At 25.5% G+C, this 17,201-nt stretch overlaps 2 protein-coding genes across 2 annotated transcripts in view; one reads left to right on the forward strand and one right to left on the reverse strand.

Annotated features, from left to right (window-relative positions):
* The window catches only part of LOC105834482, a 289,072-nt gene that overhangs the window by 98,498 nt on the left and 173,373 nt on the right, over nt 1-17,201 (reverse strand). The window lies entirely within an intron of this gene.
* Nucleotides 7,770-11,045, forward strand: LOC105840549 (elongation of very long chain fatty acids protein AAEL008004). The gene is made up of 4 exons (XM_012687508.3): nt 7,770-8,167; nt 8,367-8,635; nt 9,561-9,863; nt 10,520-11,045. The coding sequence occupies exons 1-4, from the start codon at nt 8,122-8,124 to the stop codon at nt 10,685-10,687; spliced, it is 786 nt and encodes a 261-aa protein (XP_012542962.1). The 5' UTR covers nt 7,770-8,121; the 3' UTR covers nt 10,688-11,045.

Here is a 17,201-nt window from a genome sequence, read left to right on the forward strand (position 1 = left end):
AGACCTTATTGATAATTTAATCTGGCAAGAATACTTACAATAAAAAAGATAATAAAAAAAGGATTAAAAGATTTTTCAATATCTCAGATAGATTTTGATAAACCTCGTATACATATATTATAAAAAGATTTAACTTTTCTTTCTAATCATATCACTAATGAAGAAAAATAAAAGAGACAGAGAGAAAGAGAGAGAGAGAGAGAGAGAGAGAGAGAGAGAAAGAGAGAGAGAGAGAGAGAGAGAACAATTCATCGGATCAATTTTTCAGAAAAGACCTTATAAAAAGATACATCAAATGTATAAAAACTTTCAAAAGCTGTATAATTTGTAAATTATAAAGTTGCTGAAAACGAGTAGCAAAGTAATATCTTTAGAAATGTACTCAAAAAATATTCTAATTTTTAAAATTTTATTTTCATTTTTTTTTTTATCATTGTTTAAAATGTCAATCAAAGATAATTTTCAGTTTTGATATAAAAAATATTGAACACATCGCAAAAAATATACTCATATAAATAAGAAAATATATTTAATACATTTTTAAAAGATTTTACTGTGTATTGAAATTTCCAAAAGAAATCTTGCTATGTCTTGTTTTATATTTTTTCGAAAAGATATCTTTTAGCGATCTAAAAGATATTTTATGCAACATTTTATTATTTTAAATATCTGTAAAAATGTATTGAAGATATCTTTCAGAAATCTAAAAAACAAATATCTTTTAAGATGTATTTTGGACATCTCAAAATATCTTAAAAATATTTTTAATAAGATATTTTTTTAATATATTACAAGACTTCGATACTTTTTAGGTAGCAAAACATAATTATCTGTTATACATATAACAAACTGATCTTATTATACTTCAATATTTTTCAAATATTTTTTTCTTTTTTTAGTAATTTGGAAAATTTTACTCCTGCTTTCTGACTCGTATTTTGTTGAAAATAAATGATAGTGACAACGCGAAAGAAAGCAACGGAAATCGTGAATGGTGAATAATACAGATGGCAGAATCACGATACAGAATAACGGTGGACCCGACCCATCGTTTGTTATCTACCACTTATATGCGCATAAAGTAGCGAAATGCACGTGGACTGGTGAAGGGTACCGGTAGAGCACATACGCGTATACCGAGTATAAACTCCGAGCTTCCGCCAAGCGGATTATTACAAAGCTCGTGTATAACGACATCGTCGGGCCAGAGAAGAAAAGAGAGGAGGAAAGTGAAGAAAGGAGGAAGGAGGGGAGAGAAAGGGAGAGCATTCCGCTACGTAATATTTATTGTTAACATAATTAGCGTACCTCCTCGCGACGTTCAATGGAGCTTGTATCATTAAAGATCCACGAGAAGCCACACGCCGCCCGCGTGCCGAGGAGAATACGCGCGTCTTATACACAGGAAGGAACGTAGAAATGATGAGTTTAATATCAAATCTACTGAGAAATCCGGGATTATTTCGCGCATTTATTTGGCACTTTATCGCGGCACGAAAGCGACATTAGATCTTGGAGTACATGTGCACACACGGTGAACGTATGCACGACCGAAACGGAGCTGTTACCGTTGCAGCACGGCGGCCGAGATCGGCCGGTTCAGCACACAGAGTGATGCTGTAACGAAGTAACATAATGGCCATTCGAATTCGTAGCGCGCGCGGCTCGTATTATCGTCATACATCGTGTTACTGTCTAGTAGCGTATGCATTTCCGTGTATGCTGCAAACATTCGCACAGTCATTATACAAATCATAATGCATTACAACTGAATTAATAAAGAATTCGTGAATAGTGCTTTTCATATTACAGAGGAGAAAGTGGAAGTAGTAATAATTGAGAATTAGCAACATTAATATGTAACGCTTAACGAGATTAATAGACGAAGAGAAGTCATAGCAATGTTCGTTAAAAGAATTTTAATAGAACAGTAGGCGTGTTAATTAAGAAATAATCGAGACGTTCTAATAAATATAACATTATTTGTACATACATTGTGATGTAATACACATATTCTGTTATTACAATTATTACAATTTGATGCAAAAATTAATTTAATTTGTTTCATTTAATAAATTATAATTTTAAATGTTTGTTGATCTCAATAAGCCATTTTTTTAATTTGCGACCTTATGACATATTTTACGACAAACAATTTGCTTGATTAAATATGTCAATAAAATGTACATTATATATCTACAATTATCGTGAGAATACACTGAAAAAAGTGTCTTGTCGAATTAATTGGAAATTCATTTAACCTACCAGATTTCAAATTAATTCAACAAGACTTTTTTTTTAAGTGTAAAATTCTCACTTTAATATGTTTATTTAGTCAATATTTTCAATAGATATTATAATAATAAAGAGGTGATGTTTAAAACCCATGCACTACAGCATAAAAGGTTTATCATGTGTGTGCTTCCCCTAAGCAGTAAAGATTTTAAAAGCGATTAAAAATCTCTACATACGGGATGTAGGCTCAAACTCGCAACTTGTCACTTATGAATTCGTCGTTCTCACATAGAGTCACATAATATCCTTTTCAATAAATATTAAGTAATACATGTATCTTGTTCGTTTCAAAATAAAAAGAGTTTTAATTGACACGTAAAAATGTAAATACTTACAAAACCGCTTTATATTAACTACTTGACTTTTTTCGATTTAATTCTGTTTTACAAATATGTAATATAAAAATAGTAACACGTAATAAGAATGCTATGATGACAAAGAGATAAATTATAATTTTTTTTTTTTATGTCAAGTGTACTTCCGTTGATATTGAGAATTTCATTAAGTAGATTTGCACATAATGGATTTTGCGAAATCACACGTTACTACTGTTAAATATCCGGGATATTAACGTCATACTTTTAACAAATTAAATTTTTTTCGCACTTACCACTTATATTAAGTTACGATAATGCGTAATCACGCTATCAGTCAATATCACATTTCTTATATATACATGTACGTAAAATATTAAATCCAATTATTAATTAAATTTACAACAATTGTATTGTTATTGCAAATAAGGTTAACAAATCGTACAATTATATAATAATCAATATTGAGATTAAAAAAAAACAAATAATTTAAATATATATATTTTGGACTCAGTATACTAGCTTGATTCTGTATCATTGCGTATAAAGTATCAAGTACAAAGTGATCGATATATAGGGTGTCTCAAAACATGTGGGTCAACGCTCGTAAAAAGATAGAAGGGATGATTGAGATAAACATAAAAGTCCAATATTGCCTTGGGTTAGGTCCACCAATAATCGAGATATTAACGTATGGAATCTGCAAATAATCTAATTAATTTCTATCGTAATTATGAACAGTAAGTTAATGAAAGCTTATCATACATTCACGATAAATTTTTTCTTCCATGTTATGGCTCGAGCAGATCGAATTCTGCCCTCGCCGCGCTTTTATTCGCACAATTTAAAAAATTAATACCTTGATTATTGGTGGACCTAACCCAAGACCTAACCAAAGACATTATTGGACTTTTGTTCATCTCGATCCCTTCTACTTTTTTACGAGCGTTGACCCACATGTTTTGGGACATCCTGTACATATATATATATAACATCTAACAAAAGAATGCATTTGCAAATCCAATTCATTTCATATTTACAACATTTGTGATAATACCAATCTTAATGTTGTTATTAAGTAATTTCAGCAATTAGTGTGTGTATCAAATGAGCGAGAAATACGTAGAAAATATATTTTTATTTGTGAATAACATCTATTCGCGTGTCAAGATTAAATATTTTTTACCTCTAATTTGATATTTGTAATAATTTTTTTGTTAATATATGAAAATTCAATTATTCGCAAAAAATGGTAACTTAATAAAATAATCTCAAGTCATAAAAAATACGCGCAGTTTGTTTTAAAAAATCTTTGTGCAACACAATCTTCCAAAATCATATAAAAATATTAATATGTGGATATAATAATTGGTTCTTTTCCATTTTAGCGAATACTAATTGTAAGCGATTACAGTTTCACTAATACATTTTTAAAATAAATATTAAAAATAAAGAAAACAACTATCCTTCTAAAAGACCTATTAAAAAATTAAACAAATCATTTAAAATTGTATGTAACTGTGATAAAAAGAATTACTGCATTACAACTAATAATAAGATTTAATTGTAATGCATAATATCTTCAGTAAATTTTGCAACATGTGATAAACATTTTGATTAAAAATAATAAGTTTGACAAAAACAAATGCTTAGAAAAATAAATAAAAACATGTACTTTCTGAGTTATTATTGTCGTTGGTTCTTTTAAAATATGTCACCGATAAAATAAAAACGCAGTAGTGAACTTTGTCATAAAGTACAAAGTATTATTTGCTGAGACCACGTGAAGGAAGCGTGAAAATTTTCACGCGATTGTAATATCTAGTAAATGTAAAAAAAGTGAATGCATTCACAAAATCGAATACGTCATTAAATTGATTGACGTAATGTATATTAAATGAACAGTTTCATCGAAAACGGTCATTAAATATACAGAAGCAGTGAATTTAATGATACTCATAATATTATTTTCTTAGTATTCACAAATAGCTAATAAATATAGTTGTTGAATAAGCACATTCTTCTCATTCTTAAATCATAGTTAACATGTTATTATAAGTTCACAAATTTTCTAGCAAAATAAAATTTTTTCTAAATAGATTTATATAGATAAATCTTTTTTTACAACGGAGTGAATTTAGAAGAATTAAAAGAGATGTCTTTCCAAATAACTTTCAATCGCAGAAATAAAATAAATTAAGTATATTACAAATATGCATTCAAATTTTTAGAGTGAAGAACAAACAATTGACCATTACTCGACTGCATATCAAATTTCTACTAATTTGTATTCTATGTTTATTATATTTTGTTTTACTCTACAAAAGCTTCGCGACATAGAAAATTTGCAAATTTTTAATAACATCCTTAAATAAAAAAAGAATGTAATAGATTTAATAAATACATATATAAGGATCATGACATTCATTAACAACATATTTCCCATTTAGATGACATTATATAATTTTATAAATGTTTTTTATGAGTATCACAGTCTCAGTTTCTTCATAAAACTTGATAATAAATCTTTTGTCTTAAACAGATTCTACAAATGTATATAAAATCATCTAAAAATACATAATACTGCTAATATAGGTAAAAAACAAAAGCTTGAAATGTGATATATACATATACATCGCTTAGAACATTTTATTAATGTTTTATGTTTCGCTCTGCATTATGCAAAATATTATACATTTTGTATTACACGAAATATATATATATGGATCATTTCACATCATCTCACAAATCACTTCCCTAACTAAAATTGTATTTAACTAAATATAATCTGTATTACAATTTATATATGTTTAAACTTTTAGTTTTCGATATCATCTGGGATTAAAATAATTCAATTTTAATTTTTTAATTATTAATTTTCTTTTGGAATAAGAGAATACTTGAAGATCCTTTTATTCTTTGTTACTGATGACAAAAGTTTCAATCCTCATTTCTTTTACAATATTTATTTTAATTTTTATTGATAATTTTGTTGATAATTTTTCCAATAGTAGCACTTATCTTTCAGAAGAATATATATATAAACTAAATGTTTATGTTTAAAAAGAAACTATTAAATAATTTTAATTATTTTAACTCTTTTGCGCAATTAAAATATTATCATTAATATTTAATTCAGATTTGAATTTAGCATACAAAATTGAAAACAATTGTTATACTTTATGCAAAAAGTATAGAAAAAAACTTTTTATTTAACCGACAACTTCAAAATTATTATTTGATATTTTTCAAAAGTCGACATCAAAAATTAGAAACTTTAAATTTTGACCCTCTAAAGATTACGTTTAGATAAATACAATTTTAGTTAAATGGAGAAGTTAATCCGATTACTATATCTCATATTTTCTCATATATTTTTTAATTGAATAGTACTTTGTCTATAAGATGTTTTAAAAGAAAAAACATAAAATGGTTACATTTGCATGATAAAATATTTATAATTTTATATCAAAATAAGTATAACTTTTAATATTTTACAAGCACACTTTTAAAGTAAAATAAGTATTCTTTATTATATTTGTTTGAAAAGTTACAACATAATTTAGAATTTAATATTGCATTATATAAAAGTCCTTTGTAAAGAAGTAACATCGTATTACCAAAGTAATAATTAAGCAAAGCTTGTGTTCTAATACTTTAGTCAATTTGCAATTAAAAACTAATTTTTTGTAATAATTATTTATATCATTTACAACATAAATTTCTTAAATAAAAATATTAAATATTTTTATTTCTTTAACATTTTAATATCTTATAATTAAAAAAAAAAATTCTTATAATATTTAAAAAGTATTTCTAAAAAAAATCAAGAATATCATCACTAAAAGAATTTTTAACGTGTAGATTCATTATGTTGCTTTTGCATGATTAGAATGATGTAATAATTATAACTAGTAATTAATAATTATATTTAACGTTGATAAATTTTCTCTTAATAAAATTTGTATATCAAAATCAATTCAAGAAAAATTTCTAAAAGTTCCTCGAAATGAATTATAAATATAAATAAAACGGAATCAATTACGACTCAAGTCAATTTATAAATTAGTTTCTCTTAACTTTATATACTTATCTAAGAAATTTTCATACCGAAAGCAATTTTGAAACTTGTCTTTCTGAATAATAATTAGTGTCTTCTACAATTTTAAATTTCAACTAGAAATCTTTTCTGTTGCGTATTTATCTTAAGAAATAAGTAGAAAACAAATCGAGAAAACAAGGAGAAGTCGAAAAAGATATGTCATGTTCTTTGTTAGAAACTGGTATCTGAATTATGACAACGCGTAAAAACAAACTTTATGTTCAATAGGTTTTGACAAAAAAGTAATAGCTGTGTCTTCCTATACTCTTGTCATTCTTAGTAAGTTCTGTGCAACTAACTCTTATTCCTGAGATAAAAATACAACAAAAAAATAAAATATTTGTTAATGTTGTCGAGATTTCGACAAAATAGCAAAAGATGCTAAACAAACAACTGAGAAAAAGAAGTTTGCAAATTGCTTCCAGCAATGGTAAAAACGCTTATATTATTTTATCAAGTACAATGTAAAATTAATATAGTTTAGTTTAAATGTATCGTTTTTTAAATAATAATTGGAATCATCCCAATACATGTTTTATTATTCAAAAATAAATTTAATGTAAATTTCTTTCATGTAATAACATTTAATATAAACATTTAATAACATATAATATAAACTTAAAAACATTTGTAAATAAATAATGGTTATATCAAGTTTAATATTTATGTATAATATATACAATTTTTATAAAGCTTATGGCTAAAGTAAAAGCTAAATATGAAAAAATTAAGCATAAATACACTTTAAACAATAAACTAGTAAAAATATATTATTTTTTTCATAATTAAATTGTATACAGAATTAAATTTGTCAATATAATTACTTACATAAAGTAATTCGAATAAATCATAGCCTGTTTAGTATTGCTTATATTATTATGCAGCAAAAGTTTGTTAATTTATAAATTGAAAACAAGATAATTATGATATAATAATACAAGCTTCTTTAGCAATTTAGAGTTTATAGAACAAAATTTTAATCACAAAAAATTCAACTTTTAAGTTATATTTAAAATAAAACCTGTTCTTTTTTTTAATTACCCCCGAATATCATTTTTATAAATTATCATACTAATTGAAATTAAGATTGCATTATTGCAATCGATTATAATTAACATATAGCCATTATATGGCACTTAATGCCTAATGTACAGCGAAGTCACGAGGTCACGTTGTAGGAAGATTGTACTCTATGGAATCAAGAGCAAAGTGCAAGGTAACTCATGATATAAATACAATAACAGCTCGTGTCAAATAACTGTGCGTACTATATGAGTGCGCACAATCGGTTCCGATCGTCACCTTAATACGGTTACTCTGTGAAGTAAGATAAATGAATTATACTAGTTAAACGGTGATATTTTGTAGTATAATAAAAATAGCGATTCGTAAAACTGATATAGTACAATCATGAGTTTCTTACAAAATATATCTTATCATTGGACACAACAACTCGGTGAGTTCAAATTATTATTTAAAAGTTTGAATAGAAACTTCTTAAACTAATAACTATAGTGCAACAATTCGAGATTCACTAACAATTTACAATTTTTAGTGGTAATAATGTTTCTGTTTTTTTTTGCTTAATAAAATGTGTTTCAAATGCTAACACATATGTGTGTTCAAAAATGTTTCAATGCTAATTCGGTTTTCAGATCCACGAGTGGTTAATCTACCGTTAATTGCTTCTTCCTATTCAGTACCACTAATAGTATTGGCATATCTGTACTTCGTGCTCAGTTATGGGCCTAAATTCATGAAGAATAGACCACCATACACATTGAAAACATTTATGAAACTGTATAATATCGTCCAAATTTTTGCAAATGCGTGGTTAATGTATGATCATATTGACGCTGGTTTATTCTCAACTAATTTAATTTGTCCTGATTTTGATTACTCCTACAATGATATTCCAATGAGGGTAATGATTTATACATAAACCTTTTTTAGGAAAAAAATATATGCCATTAGAAGGTACTTCTTTATAAGTTTAATATTGAAAACATTTTAATACTTTTTTACAATCTTCTTTGTATTAATTTCATTTTTAGAATTACATTTTTGTCAAAATAATAAAGTAATAAAGCTTTTGATTGTTTTGCTGGAAAATAAAAGAATAAATTAAACAAAGAAAACAAAAAATAAAAAATTTTCTGTTAACAGCATATATTTTATTTAAGTTTTATATAATCTTAAGATATTGAATGCGTGCATACAGTTCCGTCGGAAAATTTTCAGACACTTATCACATTTAGCCTTATGCTTACAAAACGTTTGTAAACATTAGTTTTTTTGTTATATTTCTAAATATGTAATTATTTTTATGTTCTTTTTGCTCATTTGCCATCCGTGGAAAAATATATGTAATAGTTACATAGCAATCAGCAAAAATTAGGATTACAGTATAATTGCATTCAAAAAGATTTTTTTTTTGTATTTGATTCAAAACCAGCAATAAGTCTTAAATTAATTATTTTAAGTTTGTTTATGCTAATTTAACCATCCAAATAACTAAATTTAAAATATAAGATTCCTCGAAGAAAATTTCTTATGTACGTGTACATATATCTAAACAGTATTTTCTCAAGGTTATATCACATTGTGTAAATTTTTTACAAAAAAGTGTAATGTAAAAAAAGCCTACATACAAAAGCCAATATATTTTTTAACTATTTAACTAGGTCAATAAAATATTGTATTTTTGTTTCAAACATTAGTAATAAGTATTTATTTATAATATATTCCTGTATATTCGCAAATTCTGATGGCAATGTAATTATAAATGCTGTTAATTTTATGTATTATTATTCGTATTGATTTTATAAAATATCTAAATCTTATTGCAGATAACCAGATGTTGCTGGTATTTCTTTCTGCTAAAAATATTGGATTACGCCGACACAGTCGTATTTGTATTAAGGAAGAAGAATAATCAAGTATCCGGTTTGCATTTGTATCATCATGTATCTACTTTACTTTTGGCGTGGTTTGGTACAAGATATTACGCAGTTATTTCCTTTACACTTCTTACCTTCACTAACTGCTTCGTACATACGGTAATGTACACGTATTACTACTTAGCGGCCTGTGGACCGAATATTCAAAAAACTGTCGCACCTGTGAAACGATGGATAACTATACTACAAATGGTAAATTCTCTTAATTTTCTTTTACATATATACATATTGTACATATTTTTCACGTTGTGTAATTCTTTCCCTGATCGAATTGTTTTATATTTGATTCTGATAATTGAAACTATTCAATTATACACAATTTTACTAATTATTTATGCAAAATGTTGTTTATAATCAAAACGTCTTAAAAAAATTTTAACAAATTGCCGCTTTCGTTTAGTTATTGCCAAAAAATGAAGTACTGAAAGTACAAAGTGCGTCACTAATTACATTAAATGTAAAATATTCAATGTTTTATCTTAATTATATTTTACTTTGAACAATTTTTTGATAATTATGAAATCTTCAACAATAATGTTGGGAAATGTTTCATAAATTTGTTTAGATTTTAAAAAAATATTTTAAGAAAAATAGCATCCGACAATGATAAATTAATATAAGATTCGAAAAGTATCGAAAAAACATGCATAGTTAAAAATAATTTAATAGTGATAATTTCTTTTAAGATTTAATATTTCTTTAGTTGTTATTACATATTTCTTCGTTTTATATGTACTACAAGTGCAAATATGCATTATATAATTCGTACAATACAATATTTATCAGAGATTTGCTTAAACTAAATTAATTTTATTTACATTATTATAACTGATTTATTTTATTTACAGACACAATTCGTCGTGCTGGTGTTATATGTATTACACCAATTTGTATTAGATTGCGGAGTTGTATATACTTGGGTTAGCCTGCTGTTTATTGCAAATTTAATAATGAATTTTTACATGTTCTATAATTTCTATCAAAGGACATACAATAAAGTCAAGAAAACTCACTAGATTATGCAACATAAATTGCAAGTATATTTCTATACAGCGAAATATTCGATAATATTGTTGAATATCAATGTTTCTGTTATAAACTGTTTCCTCATTCTTCTATTATATTATATTGTTCAACAAAACATGATATGTTTTTTGAGAACAAGAAAACGAATAACTATTTCTTTCAATTTTTTAAATGCTATCTTATTTATCAAATTGTTTTAATATGTCACATGTTTTAAGATATTTGCAGTTGTATAATCAAAAAGGGTCATTTTTGTACACGCTACTAAAAAAATATAGAAAATACTAAACGCTAAAAAATTTGGCTATTTTTGAGTCTCTCTATATAAAGCTCAACGAAAAACCACCATAAAAATAAAATTTAAAAAAGCATTTTATACCTTGCAACTTTTTCTTCAAAATATTTTTTGCAAATTTTATTTATAATTTTGACATAAAATATTTTGTAAATAAACATAACATAAATTTGCCATTTAATTAAAGAAACAATTAAAACATAAACAGATAATATAAATAATGCTTTTCAAAAATAATTTTTACTTTAATTTTAACGTAATTTTCAGTTGTATTAGTTTCCTGTTTCACATAACTTGTCATGTAACTAAATTATTTTTATAAACCAATAGTTTATATTTAGAAAAATTAACTCCTCTAACTCCAATTTTGATAGATTTTAATTAGTGTAATTATAAAATGTGTTAAAGAAATTTTAGTACAATTAAAATTTAGTATGTTGGTAAAACTCTTAGTTCTTGAAAAATTGTTTCATTGATTACAATTATAATTACAATTAAAGAATATTTATAATTAATCTAGGTTTTGTTATATACAAAATATGTGTAACTCAAATATTAATCAAAAGTATTTTGTAATCAGTATTACAAATTTCTTTTTAAGAACTAAAAACTATTTAATTTTAATCGTAATAAAATTTCAACATGTCACATATTATAGTTATATTATGATATATTAAAATACATTAAAATAATTCTTTTTACAATATGGCAACAAAATTGTGCTTAATTCCTAAAATTCTTAAAATTGCGATGTTATAAAGCAATTTAATAAACAAAATTGTATTTCTACAGAATTACGGAAAAGATTACATTCTTTCGCATTTTTTGTTGAACAGTATTATTTATTATTATTCTTGTCTTTAAATAATACATGGTATAAGTTTCATGCATTTCTCTTTTTATTCAAACGCGATCACGATGTTAATGTGAGTAGTAAAAAAGCTTTACAAAATATTTACTTTATAAACATCCAATTAATTAAAGTAAATAACTATATCTAATTTATTTTCCAACATATACTTATATAAAAATCCAAAAAGACAGGAATCCAGAAAAATATAAAATTATCAAAATTTCTTATGAATAATTCCTACATTATAATTATTATAACATTTTCTTCCTTTTACATAAAAAATAAGTAATTTATTAAATGCGTCTAACAATTATTTATTATTAATTATTGTTACAAATATTATTTATTGTACATACTTGTAAGAAACCATTTTTTGGATTTTACTAATAAATTGGTAAGAAATATAGTGTTCTGTTAAATAAAAATTAATAAAGAAATGTAAATGACTGGAGCTTGTTTTCAAAACCTGATCAAGGCTACGAATAGTAGATTCAATCAGTATAGATAACTACTCCCACTTTTACTATTTACGACAAAGCATTATCAACAATAAGTACACTTGTCAACTTAAACTGGTACAGATATCCCTATTTAAATATTAATATTCTACGAAATGCACATTACCTGTTTGATCTCAGTCGATAGTGTGCATAATGTTAAACAGTTTTAGAGTTGGACTATATTGGTAAACTCTCAACCAACAAACATGACATATGTCGGTTGCACATACTTGATAGTTAATGTCAAACTTGGTAAATTAGGAGTGACATCTTTGATTTACGAGAAGTACTCGTCATCACTTCTCTATAATGTGGATATGGATCCTCCCAATACATGATAACTCGCAAATACAAGGAAATTTGAGCTACTCTAACTTCATTTACAATATTTTCGTATTCTGATATTTTAATTGAGTAAGTATTTAATTACAGACTATATCAAGTTAAAATATAACGTATAAAATAATCCGCATTATTTATTAATATATAAGAAATAAAAATTCTAGGAACAAGACAAAATGGCACAGTACACCAAAAAATATTTTTTTAAATTAGTTATTTTCTACAGTTTTTTGAATACTGGATATAAATTCAATTATTAAACTGCTCGATCACTTCACAATTAAAAAAATTGCAATTAAAGTTGCAAAAAAATAATAACTGAAGCTGCTATTTTTTATATACTTTGTCATATTATAATTATGATATGTAAAGTGTGGAAATAATTTCAACTGTAAATTTCTTAAAATTGTGGAGTAACAAAACCGGATTTATATTCAATATCCAAAGAACTACAAAAATGACTGAACCCGTTCTGATGTTATTTTTTATTGAACTGTGTAATAAACCATAATAATAATAAAAAAAGACATGAAAGTAAGATAATCTTTTAATAACAATTTTTTAGATATAAAAGAGAAACATTTTTTTAAATATATATTGTAAAATTTGATTAATTAAAAAAATTAATCAGATGTGTTGACGATTAATTTGTGTTTTTTATATGAAAACATAAATGTAAATTAATAAATTTCGGTGATTCTGTGATTATTACTTTAATATAATCTTTTCGATATTATAATAAAAATTAAAACAATAACTTTGCCTGACAGTTTTGTAAACAAACGATGATACATTGTAATGTCACTATCAATCAATATAGCAATAATATAAGCTACGAATATGCTATAAAAAATTAGACCTGATAAAATTTTTCTAAAAGTAAATTTGAACTCTCCAAAGTATGATAGAAAAAGTTGTTTCCTTTTCTTGTATTAAAATGGAAACTTAAAATGTAAATTTAATAATCTATTATTTGTAATCTATACAAAACACAAAATAATCAACATAAATATAAACATAATAAAAAATATTGTTGCGTGCGTAGTTTTCACGCTCGTTGTGGGCGCAAGTTTTAATCGACAGAAAAATCAATATTATCGATCACCTCTGTCAGCTGTGTTCAGCGCGCGCGGAAACAGTGTTTCGCCTAGTTATTTGTAAATAAATAAGAAACAGAATATCTCGGAACGTCAAGTCGCGCGGACGTGTACGAGAGTCTTTGCTCCTGTAACCGCGAGTTACCAGTAAAGTTATCTTCTCTGGAAAATCGTGTGTTCATTTCGCGCGCAGACGAGTGCTCGAGAGTGCGTGAGTGTTGTGTTCGAAGGAGCGTGCTCCAAGATGCGCTACAATATAATAAATTGTTAACTTTATTTTTATTACATTAACGCTACATAAAAACAATTGATAAAACTTTGATTCTTAATAAATTCTATTAAATTATTTACTTACACACTATATAAATAAACTGTGTACTTGTTAAAAAACAATTGGAATTTCAACGGATTTTAAGAAGAATGTTAAGAAAAGACCAATTCTGGTCTCCGTGAGACCAGAATTGATCCTTTTTTAACAAAGACGTGAATAAGAGAAATGGTGGTTTTTTAATCGTAAACAAAATTATTAAAAAATTCGTGGGACTTAAGAAACCCCTTGAAAATTAAACAAGAACATAGTGTATTTATACAAATTCGAATAATGTATGGAATAAAACGCATCTGTATGAGTTTTTCTGGGAAGGAAATATGTTTTATGTGGTGTATGTAATGGAAGACGTAAGTAACTGAGTGCGAGGACAAAAGAAACTTGAATAGATTGCATAAAGTTGGATAAAAGGATTATCACAAAAATGCATCCGGTGAAATAAAAAGCATGTTTGAAGAGAAAGGTTAAAGAAAAGAATAGAAAGGTGGTTTCTGTATATTTAATTACTTAAATTATTATTTTACAATGCTCAATAAAACGATGAAATCGATTTAATTTCTCATTAGATAGTTAATTATGTCATAAGAAAAAGATTAAGGCAATTTAATGTTCCATTAATATTTTAATCCTGTTTTCTGGAATCGCAATGAGATATGACATATTTCAGTCTAATATTATATGTCGATGGCGAAATCTGACTACTTTCCGCGCTCTCGATGAGCTCCTTTTATTTATACAAGTGCATTTTGTTTACAAGAAAACACGCCACGTATATAGCGGTGGATATTTCTATCTATAAGTATTTTACTTTAACACGGTTTTAGTGTTTTCTATTCTGTGCATATAATGTTTAAAAACATAAGTAAACGTATTATTTATGTAAAACGTATTAAACGTTTTATAATAAAACATTATGATGTTTTAATCCGATGTATAAAACAGTTATCCTGCTTTATTTTCATATATTTGATTCGATAAAACACTTTAATGTTTTGTTTTAAAACACTATAAAACACTTAGATTTGAAGTGTAATTACGTATTATTAATCATAATTTATATATATTATATATATATATATATGTATAGTTAGTTTTCTTTACTTTAGTTTTAATGCCTTTTGGTATAACTATTCGCCTTTATCTAGTATTAAGGTATCTCCTTTTAATTTTAATTCTTTAGGTTATCATAATCATCATTACTTCTATTCTTTTCCTGGCGATTAACACATGAAATTATGACCATTCTTTTGTAGAGCGACAATTTAATTAACCGATGTAACCTTTATTTTTGCATTGCAATTTACGTACTTTATTTGCAGAATTGTTATGCGATGGTCTGTCTTTAACAAATTATCATTTTCTCGTTGCTGCCGTTATTTACTTCAATTTGTTTTGCATTCTGCCTGATTGCCTTATATATGATTTATATTTTGTTTATTATATTCTCTTTAATATTAATATTGAAATAGATAAAGATTCAATTTCTTTTATTTTAGTTACTAACATTCTTTCGTTAATTTATGTCTCTTATCATTGTAATCAGCCTGCTAGTTTATTAAACACGCTCGTTGTATCGACCTGTTTCTTAGTATTTATTACTTTGCATTGCCAAGTTCGTTATATTTTGTTTATTTAATTGAATTATTCAGTAATAATTATTAGTTTTAATTATATTAAAACTAATAACAACCAAACATTTACAATTATTTCACAAAAGTTTTAGTTAATTACTATCATATAAGTTCAATTATTATCAAATTTTTCTCTAATGTAAATATATAAATTATTTAATATATTAAAACAAAAATATTTGTTATTAATAAATTAAAAAACTAAAAAGAGAGAATTGCAAATTTAAATATTTAAGAGAGAGAATAATAATTTTGTTTTATATATAAAAATCATGAAATCCATTAAATCCAATAATAAATAATAAACATAAACTTGAAGAAATGATAAGAAAGAGTATTCCCATAGTATTAGACACCTAAAATTTTCTCAAAATTGGTAAGATTCCAAAATAAGAATCAGTAACGTACTACTATTATAGTTTATAGTTTCATAAAGATTGTAAGTGCCATAAATAACTGTGCTTTGTACTCCATTGATAGTACAAAGATATTAATATCGTTTGGAACAAAGCAGTATCCAATTGTGGGAAAATCTCTTCTACATATACAACTAAGACGCATAATTATACATTGCATACGTGCATTAACAATTTACTGAAAAGAAAAAAGGTATTGTGATTATGGAACCTATAAGAGAATATGGAACGCTACAAACAAATATCTTCCAAATCATTTTTATTTCTAATAAATAAAAAATTCTTTGACGGATTTTGCACACCAGTATCGATATCTCGTATATATAGTATCACAGAAAAGTATCAAAAATATATGTAAAAAAATAATTGACACTTGCGACTTTACATATTACAAAAGTATTATAAAAATATTATAACAAATCTCATATTAGGTACATAACAAGTAAAATAAAAATGTAATCAAATTACATTCGATGATTATGGGACTTAGATTCATGACATCGTGGTCCATAACCCTGAATGCAGATAATATAATTTTACGTATAAAATGCATGCACGTATTACGTCAAACATTAAATTGTCATCAACTTAATTACGTCGTTTAAAAATTATTTTCAAGCCTTTCAAATTACAGTATAGTTAAAAAAAAGATTAAAACCCGACATACTTCTCAAAGTAACATAAAAAAGATAAGGATATAAAGATAGATGTAAAAATAAATTCAGTGCCTTTTTAATAAAATTTAAAGTTTATTAATAAAAAATAAAAAAAAATTAATGTATGAAATAATTTCCATTGTTTCATGAATGACTTTGGCCTATCTATCGAAACTGATAAATACCCTCGTGGAAAGAAATATTGATGGTTTTAAGTGGATAAAGTTTTCCCAAATTTATTGGGTCTTTGTCATCTCTTTTTAAAATAAATATTAGCCTAATAATGTTGGGACGGCAAAGATAATCATTCGTGGTTAAATCTATAGAAAAATCCGCATAAAAGACAATTTCTCAATCAAAGATGTTATAAATCACCTTGTTTTTAA

This window comes from Monomorium pharaonis, chromosome 2 (genome assembly GCF_013373865.1).
Source record: "Monomorium pharaonis isolate MP-MQ-018 chromosome 2, ASM1337386v2, whole genome shotgun sequence".
NCBI lineage: Eukaryota > Metazoa > Arthropoda > Insecta > Hymenoptera > Formicidae > Monomorium > Monomorium pharaonis.

Coding starts and splice junctions, on each gene's coding strand:
- LOC105840549 (XM_012687508.3), top strand. CDS start 8,122: ATGAGTTTCTTACAAAATATATCTTATCATTGGACACAACAACTCG. Junction 8,168..8,366: donor TCATTGGACACAACAACTCG/GTGAGTTCAAAT, acceptor TTCGGTTTTCAG/ATCCACGAGTGGTTAATCTA. Junction 8,636..9,560: donor ACAATGATATTCCAATGAGG/GTAATGATTTAT, acceptor ATCTTATTGCAG/ATAACCAGATGTTGCTGGTA.